Source organism: Octodon degus, unplaced genomic scaffold (genome assembly GCF_000260255.1).
Source record: "Octodon degus isolate 3935 unplaced genomic scaffold, OctDeg1.0 scaffold00001, whole genome shotgun sequence".
NCBI lineage: Eukaryota > Metazoa > Chordata > Mammalia > Rodentia > Octodontidae > Octodon > Octodon degus.
Window position 1 is genome coordinate 7,291,609 of NW_004524577.1, and position 14,849 is coordinate 7,306,457.

The 14,849-nt window shown below is 58.0% G+C and overlaps 1 protein-coding gene across 7 annotated transcripts; it reads right to left on the reverse strand.

Annotated features, from left to right (window-relative positions):
- Positions 1-4,327: 4,327 nt before the first annotated feature.
- On the reverse strand, positions 4,328-13,320 carry Sh2b1 (SH2B adaptor protein 1). 7 transcript variants are annotated; one of them, XM_023717887.1, is made up of 11 exons: positions 12,734-13,320; positions 12,369-12,581; positions 9,367-10,394; positions 8,998-9,099; positions 8,770-8,861; positions 8,489-8,664; positions 6,471-6,674; positions 6,085-6,293; positions 5,760-5,978; positions 5,292-5,391; positions 4,328-5,117 (listed from the first exon to the last, which is right to left on the reverse strand). In XM_023717887.1, coding segments are annotated over exons 2-11 (2,325 nt in total). In that variant the 5' UTR covers positions 12,562-12,581; positions 12,734-13,320; the 3' UTR covers positions 4,328-5,115. The 7 variants fall into 7 exon arrangements, with proteins under 7 accessions (XP_023573655.1, XP_004622974.2, XP_004622975.2 ...); XM_004622917.2 differs by having other exon boundaries at positions 12,369-13,320; XM_004622918.2 differs by having other exon boundaries at positions 5,810-5,978; positions 12,369-13,319.
- Positions 13,321-14,849: the final 1,529 nt, after the last annotated feature.

Consider the following 14,849-nt stretch of genomic DNA (forward strand, 5'->3'; position numbering starts at 1 on the left):
CAGCTGGTCCTTATGAGGGAGTGGGGGGGGGCAGGCTCCCCCCCTCCCCCAGATCAGGGATTGGCTGGCTGAGACTCCAACAGGAGGGATCAGAGAGAGAGAGATTTCTGCTGACAGAGGGGGAACAGTGGGGCTGCAGCCTGAGATGTCACTCATGAGGGAAGCAAAGGTGGCGGGTGTGTGTGTTGTGGGGGGAGAATTCACTTTGTGTCATCTGCTACTGACCCCTCCCCCTGTTGCCCAGACTTCCCCCCTTGCACTGAATTTCCCACTCCATCTCATCCCCCCAGTTCTGCCCCTGAGCCCACTTCTACCCTGGGGCTCACCTTTCACTTCCCTCACACCCTCTTCATGCCCCTTCCATCCGGAGCGTGTTTCCCTCGCTACAGGCTCCTCACTCGCGTACTGGGTTGAAAGAGCAACAGAGATACCCCATGCTTCTTCGGGACTCAAGTCGGGGAGAACATCTTTTGAGGACCAGAGGAAGTGGCTCTAGAGGACCAAGGGAAGTAGGGAGGGGAGAGGGCCAAGGGACAGGGCAGAAGATGGTAACCCTACCCTAGGGAGGGGTTGCTACAGCCATCAACAAGGGATTTAGTGTCCGGGCCCTGGTGAGCAAAGCCAGGACTTCCTGGCTCTCCCCTAAACTTCCCCCCTCCCTATTGCTCTAGCTCAGCCTCTGGGAACACAGCCTTCAGCTCCCCCCCCCCATTCCTGACAGGGAATCCCCTCCCCCCAAAAATGGAACACCCAAGCGGCCAGGTAACCCAAGAGGCTACAGAATGTGCTGATGGCCAAGGGTGAGGAATAACTGTTTCAACATGGGGGCAGGGGTCACCCCAAGGCATAACATGAGGGTCACCTCACTTTATGCCACACTCACTTTTAAACGTAAGGGGTTCCTGTGGTGGACCCCAGAGGTGGGTGGTCTTCATTCTCTGGCCCTGATACAGTCAGCCTCAAGAGAGGATGAGGGCCAGACCTGAGGGTATGCTCAGAACTGGGGCTGCCCCCACTGAAGGAGGTGGAAGAGGAGGGTCGTGCCCCCCCCCGAAAGATCAATAAAGCAGAGGCCCCCAGACCAAAGGCATGGGCAGGGGCAGATTCAAGGGACAGGTCTGGGGGAAGTGACACAGCAGAGCTGGGGGGAGGAAAGTCTGAGGAGTAATGGGAAAAAGAGGGGGGAGCTGCCTGGTGGCAGCCAGGAGGGCAGGGACCCCAGGGCTGGGTGCAAAGCCACAAGTCCTTGCTGCGCGGCTGGCCTTGGTGTCAGCTTCCTCAGAGAAGCAGCTGCTCGGAGCCACTCTTCCCCACCCTGCTCCAGGATGGAGGCATCGTTTGGTTTCCATCAGGGCAGCTGCTGGAGGCATGGAGAGGGTCCCATGGGGTGCAGGCAGGCAGGCAGGCAGGACAGAGGAGGTCCCTGAGGGGCAAGTCCTTCCTGAATGAATGGGTGCAGGCCAGACTGAGAGGGTGCTTGTTCTACTTCTGCAGCACGGGCTCCTAAGCACAGAGCCTTAGGTGTGTTCTGGGTTATCCTTCTGTTATCTCTGAGCTACATCCTCCACCTTGCAAATTCTCTGTTTCTTCTTGCTTTGTAGTGCAGGCTGGCCTTGAACTAGTGGCAATTCTGCCTCAGCCTCCTGAGTGCTAGAATTATAGGCATGCGCCACTGTGCCCTGCTTAAAGATCTTAAAATCTTTTGACCTTTTGGTTTTGATTGTGTGTGTGGTGCTGGAGATTGAACCTACTCAAGGCTTTGCATTAAGCTGTGTTTCCAATTCCTTTTTATTTTTTATCTTGAGATAGTCTTGCTAAGTCAATAAATTGCCCAGGCTGGGCTAGAACTTGCAATCCTGCCTCAGCCTCCCAGAGTGCTAGGATTATGGGACTCCGCCACCATGCTTGGGGTGGCTTCTGGCTTTTTCTTTTCTTTTTTGTTGTCTGAGACAGGGTCTGGCTATGTAGTTCAGGCTGGCCTTGAGCTCACTTTGTAGCCCAGGCTGGTCTCCAACTTGCAACAATCCTGCCTCAGCCTCCCAAGTGTTACAGGTATGTGACACCTCACCTGGCCTTTTTTTTCTTCTTCTTTTTTCTTTTTCTTTTCTCCTGCCTCTCTCCCTCTCTTCTTTCCATTAATTTATTTGGCAATATTGGAGATTGAACTCAGGAAGCACTGAGCTACATCCTCAGCCCTCTTTATTTTGAGACTAAGTTTTGCTAAGTTGCCGAAGCTGGGCTCAAACTTGCAATCAGATCACCCTACCTCAGCATCCTAAGCAGCTAGGACTAGAGGTATGTGTCACCATGCTGGCTGGAAAGGGATAGTAAGGCTGTGTCCTTCCCTGGGGCTCAGGCTCCCAGGCAGAGAACAGCACAGGTGGTGGCAGAAAAAAGAGGAGCCCAGCTTTTGGGGAAGGGGATGGAGCTTAAGGCTTTGGCCTCCCAGGCTCACTTTCTGCACTTGGGCGAGGGACAGTCTCGGGTGAGCCGAGGACAAGGCGTTTCCTCCCTCCCCTTTCACAGCTCCAACAAACCCCTCCCCTGAAGCCGAGTCCTGCTGTGACCTGGGGGGGGCTCAGACAATGGGCTGTGTCAGGGGTCACATCAGCAGGCCCCTCCACCTGGCCCAGCACCCACCTCCTCGGCCCAGTCAGCTCAGCATCTTGGAGCCTTTTGGCACTGGCTGGTTTCTCCCCAGTGGCACCTGGAGGAGTGACAGCACCACTGTCTTACAGCAGCAGGAATGCCCAAACAAGGAGGGGGAGCCGAAGACGGGGAGCTGAGCCTGGGAGCAGAGGAGAAGGCAGGCTTTACAGGGCGCTTCTGCCAGCAAGGCCCTTTGAGGTTATCCGTTTCTGCCACCTCCAGCTTCCCAGAGCAGTAGGCCGAAGCCAGAGGGAAAAAGAAGGGTCTCTTAGGAGAAGGCATAGGGGCAGGTGGGCTCTGAGGAGCTCCCAGGCCCCCTCCCCATGGGGTCTTCTTGCCCAGGGCTGGCACTGAGGGATCGGAGAGTCCTAACTGTAAAGGATATGTACGTAGGGCCTGGCCAGGTCCAAACTTCGGCTTAACTATCTGTATACAGAAGCTGGGGGAAAACTGTCTCCAGCCTCCTCCAGCAGAGAAGTCAGTCTGGGCAGTAGGTGGGTGTCCTCAGCCTGCCCCCTCCATTTCTAGAAGCCAAGTCCCTGAAGGCCAGCAGGGTTTGGGGAAAGGGGGAGCCTGAGACCAGCTGCCACTAGCTTAGGAGGATCAGGCCCTGCCTTCCCTGGGCGCCACAGCCCCTGCTGGCCACCTCACTTTGAGAACGAAGCACCCAGGTGGCCATAGGACCATCCCCCTTTCAGGGCCAACTCCATCCACAGTCTCCTGAGGCCAAGTTTTTGGGGAGCCCCAGGGATGAGACACCACAGGGTGAGCCAACAGGCTTCCCCCGGCCAGCCCCCAGCCTGGGTAGCCTGTGTGCCCAGCTGTCTCCTGTCCATCTCCCCGCAGGACGCGAGGCCCAGAATAGCAAGGTCATGAGCGTGGGTAGCACCTCCTGGAGCAGGGGCAGAGGCTGAGGGGCAGGAGGGTGGCAGTTCTACCCACCTAGGGGCAGTGAGTGTGGGGATGGGAGGGAAGGGCCAAACACACAGGGAGCCTCGTCAGACCCTGGCCATCCTGTTGGTGCCCGCTGTCTAGAGCAGGGACACAGGCTTGCCCTCTGCAGGAGGAGGGCACAGCCCAGGTGTGGGCAGGTGGCTTCCGAGAACAGAGACCTGTGCTGGTAGGCTGGACCTCCGCAGCTGGTCAGCTGGCTTTCAGGGGGTCAGTAACCTGGACTGGACGTTGACACAAAACTCAAAGGAAAACAGTATCCAGGCCAATGGAGTCATTTCTGTACCACTAAGGTGATGCTTGCTGGTTTAAAAATGAGTCCACTAAGACTCAGACTGGCTATGCCTTGTCCCCAGGTCACCCAACACATAAGTAACAGGTAAAGCCAGGCCCGCAGATCGGTGCCCAGTCTATGGCTGTCTGGCCTCCGGCCCCTCTATAACCAGCCTTGACCGCCACTTCAAATCCCAGGGCAAGTCGCCTTGTCCCCGCCCCCACGGCCTCTGTGCTTTCTTCCTAGGCAGGGAGCCTAACCAAGAACCGAGGAAGGAAGAACACCCGCAGTCATCAGCTCTGTCACAGCAGGGCACTGAAGAGGGACAGCACTGCCGGACACAACTTGACACTCACAGAACCAGACAGGGCCCAGGAGTGCTGACCTCCCAGTTCTGACCACAGTGTGGATGGGGCCACCAAGTCCCCACAATAAGCACACAGTAACCACCCCAGAGCTGAGATAACCCCTTTTATTTATGTATGCTTCTCCATTTTGTTTAAAACAACAACAACAACAACAATCTTAATATAACTGACAGCCCTTCCCCCTCAGCCTTGCTTGGGCAGGGGGGGGTGGTGGTTCAGGGGGAAACGGCCCCCAGCCAGGGGGGCTGGCTGGAAGAGCCCCTCAGGGAGGTAATGGGGCCCAAATCCCCTGTCTAGGAAGGGGCACCTGTAGTGTAGGAGTCGGGGAGTTACGAGGGCCCTGAACCACTGCTTGTACCGACATCTGCGTGCCCTGGGCTGTCAAAGGCCAAGAAGCATCTGGTGCCCACACCTCCCTTCTCTGTGTCCCTCTGTGTCCCCAACTCAGGAACCCAAGGCCCAAGGCCGGGAGCAAGGGAGGGTCAGAGGGTGGGGCAGGGCGGCTCACACAAAGGAGTACTGGTTATTAATGGCTCTAGGATGGCCCCCTTCCTCTCCCGCGCCCCCTAGTGGTAACTGCTGGAGCTGTACCATTGGAGCAGCGCCCCCACCAGAGCCAGCACCACCCGGGGCCTCCATGCCTGGCGCTATGACCTCTTCCAATTCAACCACGGGGACCAGCTCAGCCACGGGGACCAGCTCTTCCTGGACCCCTCCACTGCCCGCTTTCTCTTTCTCTTGCCTCTCTTTGGCTGCTGCGGCTGCGGCTGCCGCCACTTCTGGCGCCCCCGACGCCTCTTCTGCCCCAGGATGTGGGGGATCTGTCCGCGAAGGGGGCTCAGGGGGTTGGGGTGGGTCATGGGAGGTGTTCGATTCTGGATGAGAACAGTAAGAAGACAGCCCGATGGTGGGGGGAGGCAAGCGCCACGGTGGCCTCCCCACCGCTCACCCCCCCAGCCGTGTGCTATCTTCTCCGCATCCCATTTCCTGAGCAACCCCCCTCCATGGAGATGGATCATGGGCGGCGGTGAGAGGAGGACCACACTTACACACAGTCACTCGCTCCGAAGGGCATGAGGGTGGAGGAGGCATCGGGGTGGCATCGATCTCCCTCGCACACCCCCGCATGGCTCCCGGCCTGCTCCCGGCCTGGGGGGGAGGGGCAACGTGGGGACAGATGGGGCGTTGGGGTGGGGGAGAGGGAGAGATCAGACAGGGACATCAGACATGGAGGGAGGGGGCCAGACCAAGCACCCCCGAAAAGGGCAGGCCCGAGGCAGGTGGTGACGACGGGCAGAGACAACCAGGGAGGATGGAGCCAGGGACACACGGATGATGGCGCGACGGGATCCGATGGAATGGGGATGCGTCAGCCCAGCTCTCCACTGCCTCCCGGCCCCGCGAGGAGCCTCCGCCTGCCTATATCCTAGCGGCCACCCAGCAAAGGAGCCTGGCCGCCCTGCACGCCCTCCAGCCTCGCCTCAGAGCCCCCCGCCCCGGCTTCCTGGCGCACACACCTCACTTCTCGGGTGCACGGGCACCTCCCCTGCAGACCTGCTCTGCTCACCCTGCTGCCGTTGGGAGGGCACATAGCTGACAAGGACAACGTCACTGGAGCCTCCAGACTCCAGAGGGATGGGGTGCACCCGGAAATGCTCGAGCATATCGAAAATGGACTGGAACCACAGGTGCTGGACCCGGCACTGACCCTCCTCATTCAGTGACAAGCGCAGGTGCTGAGGGGCGGAGGATCAAGTGAGGCCAGGGCTCCCTTCAGGCAAAGCCTCCCCCCACCCCCGGGCACCAACCGGACCACCCTCTGCACACCACAGGCCTGCTCACCTTGGCCTTGCCCTGGAAGTTGAAAGTGAGGACATATTCACCCCGCCTCGTCTCACTCTGACGCACCAGAAAGACCCCGTGGGAGCTGGTGCCTCCTTCCAGCACTAGCTGGGCAGCCTTGAGTCGGGAAAGCATCCCATGGAACCAAGGGTATCCTGAGAGAGGCTGGTCTCCCTCCCCTGCCTCCGGCTCCTGGAACAGGAAGGACCCTTCAGGAAGGAGAGAGGAGGAAACCAGGGTGTCAGGGAGGCCTCCCGCATCCTGGGAGAAAAACCCAACCCTTCCTTTCCCCATGCCTGGCACCTCCTCAGATCTGTTCCACTCCCTCCCTCTGACCAGATCCCAAGCCAGAAGCCTCTGGAGATAGATATGCACGCCTCAGGTACCTGGGGCTGTTTCTGGAGTGTCCAGAGGAGGATAGGGGGTCGAGAGAGGATGAGCAGCCCCTGCCGGGGGCCCCTCCTCGATGGGAATGCGAGGGGGCAACTCTGGGGGCAGCAGCTCCACCGAGTCAAAGTGGGAGGCGGCCACGGAAGCCGAGCTGGGGGAGATGGATGCGGAGGGCCGGTCTGATAGGCCCCCGTAGGCCCCTGGAAAGGAACAGAGAGCAAAGCCGAAAACTTGAGCTCCTTCCCCAAGGCCTTGCGCTCCTACCGGTTTTCCCATCAGCAGTCCCTGGACTCCAAGGAAGACAGGGACCTGACAGTTTTACCAACAGGCCCAACTGATGCTTCTTACACCGTGGTTACTGTACATCCTAAAATTCAACTATGCCCCTGGCTTCTAGGAATCAGTCTCCAGCCCAGCTGGTTTGTTTTCTGAGACAGGGTCTCCCCTTATAGCTCAGGCTGACTTGGAGTTCCCCAGCTACTTAGTGACCCTCGTTCTGATCCTCCTGCCTCAGCCTCCAGAGTGCTGCGATTATAGATGTGTGCCGTGTCTGATTTAAAAGCTCCCAATTCTAAGAGGCAACAACAACAACAAATCCTGATTAATTCCCCCTAAACTAAACCAGCTTATCTGAAAGCAGGCGCAGGGGCTGGGGGTTCGATCCCCGGACCTGTTGTGCCGGCCCTGCCCCTGGGGCGCGCTGAGACGGCAATTGAGACTGGGTGTGGTGGCATGTACCTGTAACCCCAGCTCTTCGGAGGCTGTAAACAGGCAGATCACTACAAGGCTAATCTAGTAATGAGACCCTGAACACCCTGTAGACCCTTCTCTAAAATACAAAAAATAAAAAATAAACCAACTTATCTTTACCTGAACTTGTATCTATGCTGTGCTGACCTAACGCCTCTTTTCTCTCACCTCCTCAGCAGCACTCTATTCCACCTTCCCCTGCTTGCTACCTCCTGGACTCTCAAGGTGCTTCCTGCTGCGCTGTGTAGACAGCACTAAGTACAGACCCTCCATCTAGGGGACCCACTTCTTGCTGGGAACGATGTCTTGCCAACCCAGCTGGACTGGGCCCAGGGGCAGGCAAGGACCCATCTCAGGCATTTGAGCTCCTCCATTCTGCCCCAGGCCCTACGCGGCCAGGGACACGCTGGGGGCTGCCCAGCTCTACACGAAGGTCATCCACAGGGTTCAAAAGATGTGTGGAGTGGAGAACAGCAGACCAGGAAACAGGACGGCACAGCCTACACTTCTCGGTGACTCAGGTGACCTCAGAAAAACTTCTTCCTTCCCCTGGTCTGGGCTCCCTGAAATATGAGCTGGAAACTCCATTCTAGCTTGTGGACTCTAAGATTTCTTTCTTTCTTTTTGCAGTACCAGGGACTGAACTCAAGACCCTGCACTTGCAAGTCAAGTGCTTATTCTACTAAGCTATCTCCCCGGGCCCCTAAGATTCCTTTTTCTACCTACTGGGTACAGCCTGTGTGCCAGGCTGAGCACTGGGCACAGGGAGGATGAAACTGGATCAGAAGAAAAAGGAGAGCAGAAGCTGAGTCTAAAAGGGGGGCCAGGCACTCCTGTGTGCTGTGTGGTTGCCTGAAAAAGCACACACTTGGCAAAAGAAAATCTGATGCCCTCAACATGTGCAGAGACGCAGGTTAAGAACGAATTAAAGAGATCACTGAGGTGCTCCAGATGTTGGAGAAGACAGCCATTAACTCCAGCTGGTGGAGGCCTGGAGGACACGTGGACAAAGTGACACGGCCAGGAGAGTAGGAGCTGGCTGGGACCTATGTGGACAGTAATGGCTCCAAACGGCAAGCTGGGGCTAAGAATGTCATTCTGTGTGTGCCTGTGGGTGCAACCCCCAGTACCACAAAATTAGCTATTTAAATTTTAAAAGGCAAGCAGTGATCCAAGAGGGCCTGGCACATTCGGACACAAAAGACAAGCAGCAGGAACAGGAATGGGGGCTTTGGGACGTCCAGTCTCTGAGGCGCCAGCTCACCCTGCGACAGGCGGTCGTTGCTCTCACTGGGCCCCAGCAGCAGATCCTGGCTGCGCAGACTCTCCGAGTGATGTAGGCAGGGGGGCTCCAGGCTGTCTGAGTTCTCCTTTGTGAGGAAGGAGGTCCCAGGGGCCAAAGGAAGGGTCATGGGGCGAGGGCTGGTCGCAGGGCAAGGTCTGCAGAGACAAGGGAAACGGTGCTGGAAAGGTGCGGTGGAGGCCAGGTGCGAGGCTCCCCCCACCCTGCCCGCGCCTCTCAGTAGCAGCAGGCAGGCTCCTCACCCTGGGCTCAGGCACTCCTGGATGTCAGACACCCAGGCCTTCACATGGACAGCGTCGGTTGCCTCCAGGATGTACTCCGAGGGGCCTTCCACCTATGAGGCCAGCAGACACGCTCTCAGGGCACCCGGCACATGGGAGCTACCCGCTGCCAGTGACACCTGCCTAAATGTGCTGAGGGCTCCTTCCTCGGCACAGGCCCTCGTCGGGGCCTGGGCTCGGCAATCCTACCTTCACCACAAACGTGTTCTCCCGGTCAGGCATCTCTAGGGCTGTGGTAGTCCGAACGTCCGTGATGGTTGAGCAGGGGATGCTGAGTCGGGGCCGGGACGCCTAGGCAGAAGCAGGAATGAGCTCTAGTTTGGGGTACAAACCACCCCCCACTGCTGACCGTTCCTATGTTACAGGGGAGCTGGGCAGAAGGCGGCAACACTGCACTTGGCGCTGCCCACAGCTAATTCAAGAGCTCAGAGCTAGATCTAAAAACCAAAAGCCAGCCAGGCTACCTGAACGAGTAGGCAAACCCCATCCATGGCCAAAGGTACCGCTCCAGCCAACCCATCACCAAGCTGCAGCCCCAGACGCTCCTCCTCTCCTCACCTTGGGTGGAACAAAGAACTCCAGGCGACTTCCTCCTCCTGCTTCTCCTTCACTGCGCAGCAGTAAGCGACACTTCTGCCACTGAGGCTGCCCTCCTCCCCCTGGGGCCAGCCCAGCTGCCCCTCCTGCCCGGCCCACTCCAGCAGGGTCAGGGGCAGCCTCTTCGGCCCCCATAAAACTCAGCAGCTCTTCCCTCTGCACGATCCCTGATCCATCCTTCAAGGTCCCCCCACCCCGACTCAGTCGCAGCCTCTCAAAACGGTGAGTCCATCTCTCCCCAGGAGACGTGCCGTCACCAACCAGGCCCCTGCCAACAGTCCCGGCCCCACCAGAGGAGTTGGAGTTGCTGTTTCCACCTAGGACAGGGGGACTTGATGAGGTGTCCAGGGGCCCAGCTGGGGATGGAGGGTCAACAGACCCCCGCCACTGCAGGATGCCACGGACTGAACCTCGGACCGAGCGACCCACTGAGCGGAGGGAAAAGCGTTTCTTGAGCTTTGGCTTCGAGGAGGTCGTCGAAGAAGAGACTGAGGAAGGGAGGGGGCCAGCCAGGTCCTCAGATGATCGAGAAGGGCCGAGCACAGCCAGGGGCCCACCCACCCTGCAGCTGTCAATGGACAGGTCGTGAGAAGCCGGGATGTCCACACCAGGACTCAGTGGAGCCAGAAGGGATGGCGAGATGGAACCTGAGGCCCGGGCCACCTCAGCTTCAAAGTGCTGCAGGAAGAGCTCAGCAAACCGGCGGGAGAAGGCGGCCTCAGCCCCAGGCCCTGCGTACTGTGGGTGGGAGGCCAGGTAGAGGCGAAAGCGACGGGCAAAATCCAGGGCTGCAGCCCTGGCATGGGACTCACAGAACTCCCGCCAACTGGGGGGAGGGGGTGGCGGCAGGGGAGGGGGCGACGGGGAGGCCCCATCCTCTGGGGAAGGGGTACCATTCATGATGGGCCCCAGGAGGTGGAGAGGGAGAGCCTGTGGGGAGGGGTGGCGAAGAGGGACACGGCCAGAAGATGTGGGGTGTGCGGCAGCAGCTGCAGGAGGAACAGAGAGGCACACGGAGAGTCACTGCAGAGGTGGGACAGGGAGCACGTCCCACCCCAAACCAGGACTCCCTTACTCTGGTTAGGGCATTGGCCAGCAAGAGACCCAAACTGCCTCCTTTCACACTCCCAGACCCACAAAGCCATGCAGCTCAGGAGTGTCCCCCCATCTAGCCTGTAGCTCTCCTGCCCCCTTTGCAACCACTCTCCAAGAGCAAGATGTTCTGGGGGGACCTTCCTCACCGGGCACTCCTTTCCAGACCCCAATGTCCCTTCCCTAAGGCAGAGCCCCCCACTGTCGCTCACACACTTCCTTTGGCCACTTAAGGAGGCTTCCATGTGGTCATCTTGCCTTTCCCAGGGAGATGATTTAATAACCTTTCTACCAGCTGAGCAAACCGAAGGCTGAACAAGTTTCAGGACTCCTAGTCTACTGTTTTCCCCACTGTATAGGGCTTGTCCCTAAGGGCTGGCTGGACCAGTCTCAGCCGCACTGCCTTACGGCCCCAACTCGTAAGGCACAGGCTGCGTGCTAGGACTGCGGAGTTCAGACTCTGCTTCCTGCACCCTGGAGGCTGGCTCCACAGAATTTCCTTAGACGCTGACTGCCTCAGAGTCCAGCACCCAAACACTGTGTAACGGAGCCTCAGAGCGGCCGCAGCCCGCTTCTCAGGTGCCTGCTTTAGCGTGGGTCCCCAGGGCAGAAGCACAAGAGGCAATGCAATGGTAGGCCGGGTCAGCGCAAGTCTTTGCCGCCTATGACAATCACAGGGAACTAATGCTTCTCCTTGTCTTTTTGCTGTCTGCGGGCAGTGTGTCCTCAAGGCTGGTGAGGATGGTGGCCGAGGGCACAGGTTCTGGAGTCAGACTTGAGCTGAAACCCCAGCTTGGCCACCTCTCAGCTGTGATCACGAAAGATCACACATCATCTTTTGAGCGCCACTTTTCCCAGCTATAAAACAGATCTAAGGATCCCTACCACCCTCCAGTCGTTGGGAGAATGAAACGGAACCGGAACATGCCAGTGCTTGACACAAAGCGAGCCCAGGAGAAATGACTGCCATTATTACTATCTTTATGGGGGAGGATAGTATTAGAGTTCCAATTTTCTAAGAGCACAATTAGAGAATGGAAGGCTTCCTAAGGTTTTCCGACTAGGGAGAGCTGGGTGTGGAATTTACAACCATGGGTTTTTGGTTAGGGCTCCTCCCTATGCCATCCTGGAGGGCCAAGGGCCCAGAAAGGGGGGGGGGGGTAGCTCAAGAAAGCCTCTCCAAACATCAGCAACTCTACACTCCCAACTCAAACCGCAGCCAAGCTGTACGTCGGTGACCCCTCCCTTTCTTTCTTGGCCTCAGCCCTACACACTCAGAGTGCCCCAACCCTAGGGACAGCTCCAGACCCACGCGATGCAGCCAGGAGATGCGGGAGTCTTGCAACCGAGGGGAACAGAGCCAAGAGGTACAGACACAGCAGGGACGGAGCCCCAGCCTGAGGCCACCTTGGCTCACACAGACCCACCCAGCCCTCTGCACCAACGGCAGACCCAGCCCCCTCCAGGCCCGCTGACCCTGCCGCTCCTGAGCTGGTGACTCAGTTTCTCTTCTGCCCAGCAGGACTCAGGTACATTTTCCCGATGCACCTGCCTCTTGGCTCGGTTCTGACATTTCCCGAAGGGCGGGTGGTGGAGGGTGCAGGCTCCTCTCCTGGATCGCACCCTCTGGGCCTCGTGGTCAATCCACTCTGACCCGACCCTGCTTACGGGACACCCCAGCCCCCAGCGCCCACTCCCCGGGGCCACAGCCTCTTGGGCACCAGCCCTGTGCGCTGCACTCCGCGGGGCCAAGTGCCCCTCTTGCCCTGGGGCCCCACGCCCACCCTGACCCTGGGCCCCTCTCAAGCTCTGGGCCGGGTCGCTGCGAGGGAAGAGGCACTTGAAGAGGGGGGTTCCGGTTCCGGTCCCACCTGCATCTCGGTCCCCGCGGTTAGCTCCGGCGGCGGCGGCGGCGGCTCCCGCTCCCTGCGCCCCTCCCCCTCCGCGACGAGCTCCCAGCCCGGTTCTGCGCAGGCGCGGGGACTTCTTTTCCCGTCGCGGAGGGAAGCGACCATAGAGGAGAGCGACGAGAGGGAAAGGCACTCTCGTACTCACTTCCGCCATCCTCCTGCTCGGGACAGACCCTGCAGGGACTAGGAGGAGGCTGAACCTTGTGGGGCGTCAGCGACCTCTCCCGGTGCACCTAGCAGGGGGCCCCACCGGGGCAGCGGTGAGGAGTCGGGTGCCACCCGAGCGTCGCCTCGGAAGAAATTCGGGACAAAGAAGAGAAGCCCACCATAGAGAATCCACTTTTTGCAGGGTAGAGTCCCTAGAGTGGCCGCCGAGTGCCGGAAACCAGCGAGATGACAAGGTTCTGCGAAGGACCCGCGGCAGCCTAGAGCGCCCGGCCCCCCGCGACTGCGGGGGACGTGGACACCGCCCCCAGGGACCGGGGCCGGGAACGGAGGGCGTGACCTTGGGGAGGACCCTCAGGACGGGAGGCCTGGAGTTTAGACTTCGGCAGTGGAGGGGATTCCAGCTCTGGAACAAGAAATCGGGGGATGGGAGGCGACAACAATAATAAGATCAGGCTTACACGAGGCATCTAGCAGCAGCAAGGCCAGTTACAGGAACCAAGACCCGTTAGTATAGACGGTGCTTGAAATCACGCGCCCCAAGAGCCTCTAGCAATCCGGTCTCGCTGCCCCAGCTCTGGCTAGCCCAAACAATAAGGAAATCAAGTAATTGAAAAGACCACTGTGGATAAGGATCCGCTGAATACAGGACCCGAAGATGTTAAGGAACCCGTGGTTCATGATCTCTGTTTCTGCTTTACCCACCAATTTGGCTTCACTTCGGCAGGCTTTCGTCTGTCTGCACATTTAAAATCCTAGTAGCTTAGAAACTTGGTGGGAGAATGTTCCTCTTCTGACATTGTCAGTAACATTTATTTATTTATTTATGTATGTATGTATGTATGTATTTGGTACAGCGTCTCACTATGCAGCTCGGACTTGTAGTGATCCTCCTGTTTTCGGCCTCCCCAGCGCTCGGATTACAGGCGTGCGCTGCCAGGACCGGACTCGGAGCTGGTTTAGCGCTCCAAGGGCTGGTGCAGCATGTGGGACCGGGGCATTGAACCCTGGACCCTGTGCTTGCCAAAGCAGGTGCTTAGACCCCTGCGCTATCTCTCTGGCCTTTATTTATTTGGTACTGGGGATGGAATTTGGGACGTTGTACTTGCCAAGCAGGTGCTTATGCCGCTGAGCTATCTCCCCAGCCCGTCAGTAACATTTTTAGAACTGACACGGTGATTGGATTGAGTGTCCTCCTGGAACGTGGGGATGAGTGACCCAACAGACAGATAAATGCCCTGGCTCACGCAGGAATGTATGTTCAAGGCTGAGGCCAGGGCTGCCAGATGGAGTTCTGGGCTAGCCCGTGTTGTCACCCAGCTCTAAGCAATCTAATGTCAGTTCACGGTGGCCTTTATTTAGGTCTGCGTCACCAGATTTCCCCATCCCTTTTCCTACTTGAGAGGATGTCGGTGAGAGAGACTCCACTCCTACTGTGTACCTCCCCATGCCCTTACATAGCCTTTCTCTAGAAGAACACAATTGAGGAATATGGAAAGGCAGCGCTCTGCCGCTAGCGTGACGTCTCTTGGGTGTGGGGGTCAGACCATGCTGGGGGTGTAACTCGGTGGCAGAGCACTGGCCTAGCAGTGGCCCAATAAAATTTTCAGGGATGACAGAAGTAGTCTATGTCAGCACCGTCCAGTACTGTAGCTCCCAGCCACATGGGGCTGTTGGGCACTTGGAGTGTGGCTGGTGACAATGGGGGTGCTGGTACACACCTGTAATCTCAGCACTCTGGGAGACTGAGGCAGGAGGCTTGCAAGTTGGAGTCCATCTTGGACAATATAGCAATTTAGTGAGATCCTGTCTCAAGAAATATTAAAAGGGCTACATTTGTAGCTCAGTGGAGAGGTCCTGGCTTTAGCCCCCAGTACTGGGGGAAAAAAAAGGCCTGTATGACCAAGGAGTTAAGGGGTGTGTGTGTGTGTGTGTGTGTGTGTGTGTGTGTGTGTTGGGAGGCAGGGGCTGGACCACATCTCGAGCCCTTATTTTTTTGTACATAATGTCTCCCTGCCAGGCATGGTGACGATGCCTGTAGTTGCAGCACGCGGGAGGCTCAGGCAGGGAGAGGTCAACCTGAGCTACAAAGTGAATTCAAGTCCAGCCTGAACTGCATAGTAAAACCCTTGTCACAAAAAGACCAAAGGGAGAGGGGGAAAGCCTCTGTAAGTCCCTAAATTGCTCAGACTGGACTCCAACTTGGAATCCTACCTTACCCTCTCAGAATGCTGAGATTTATTTTTTGTTAAAGGGTCTTGCTACACAGTTCAGACC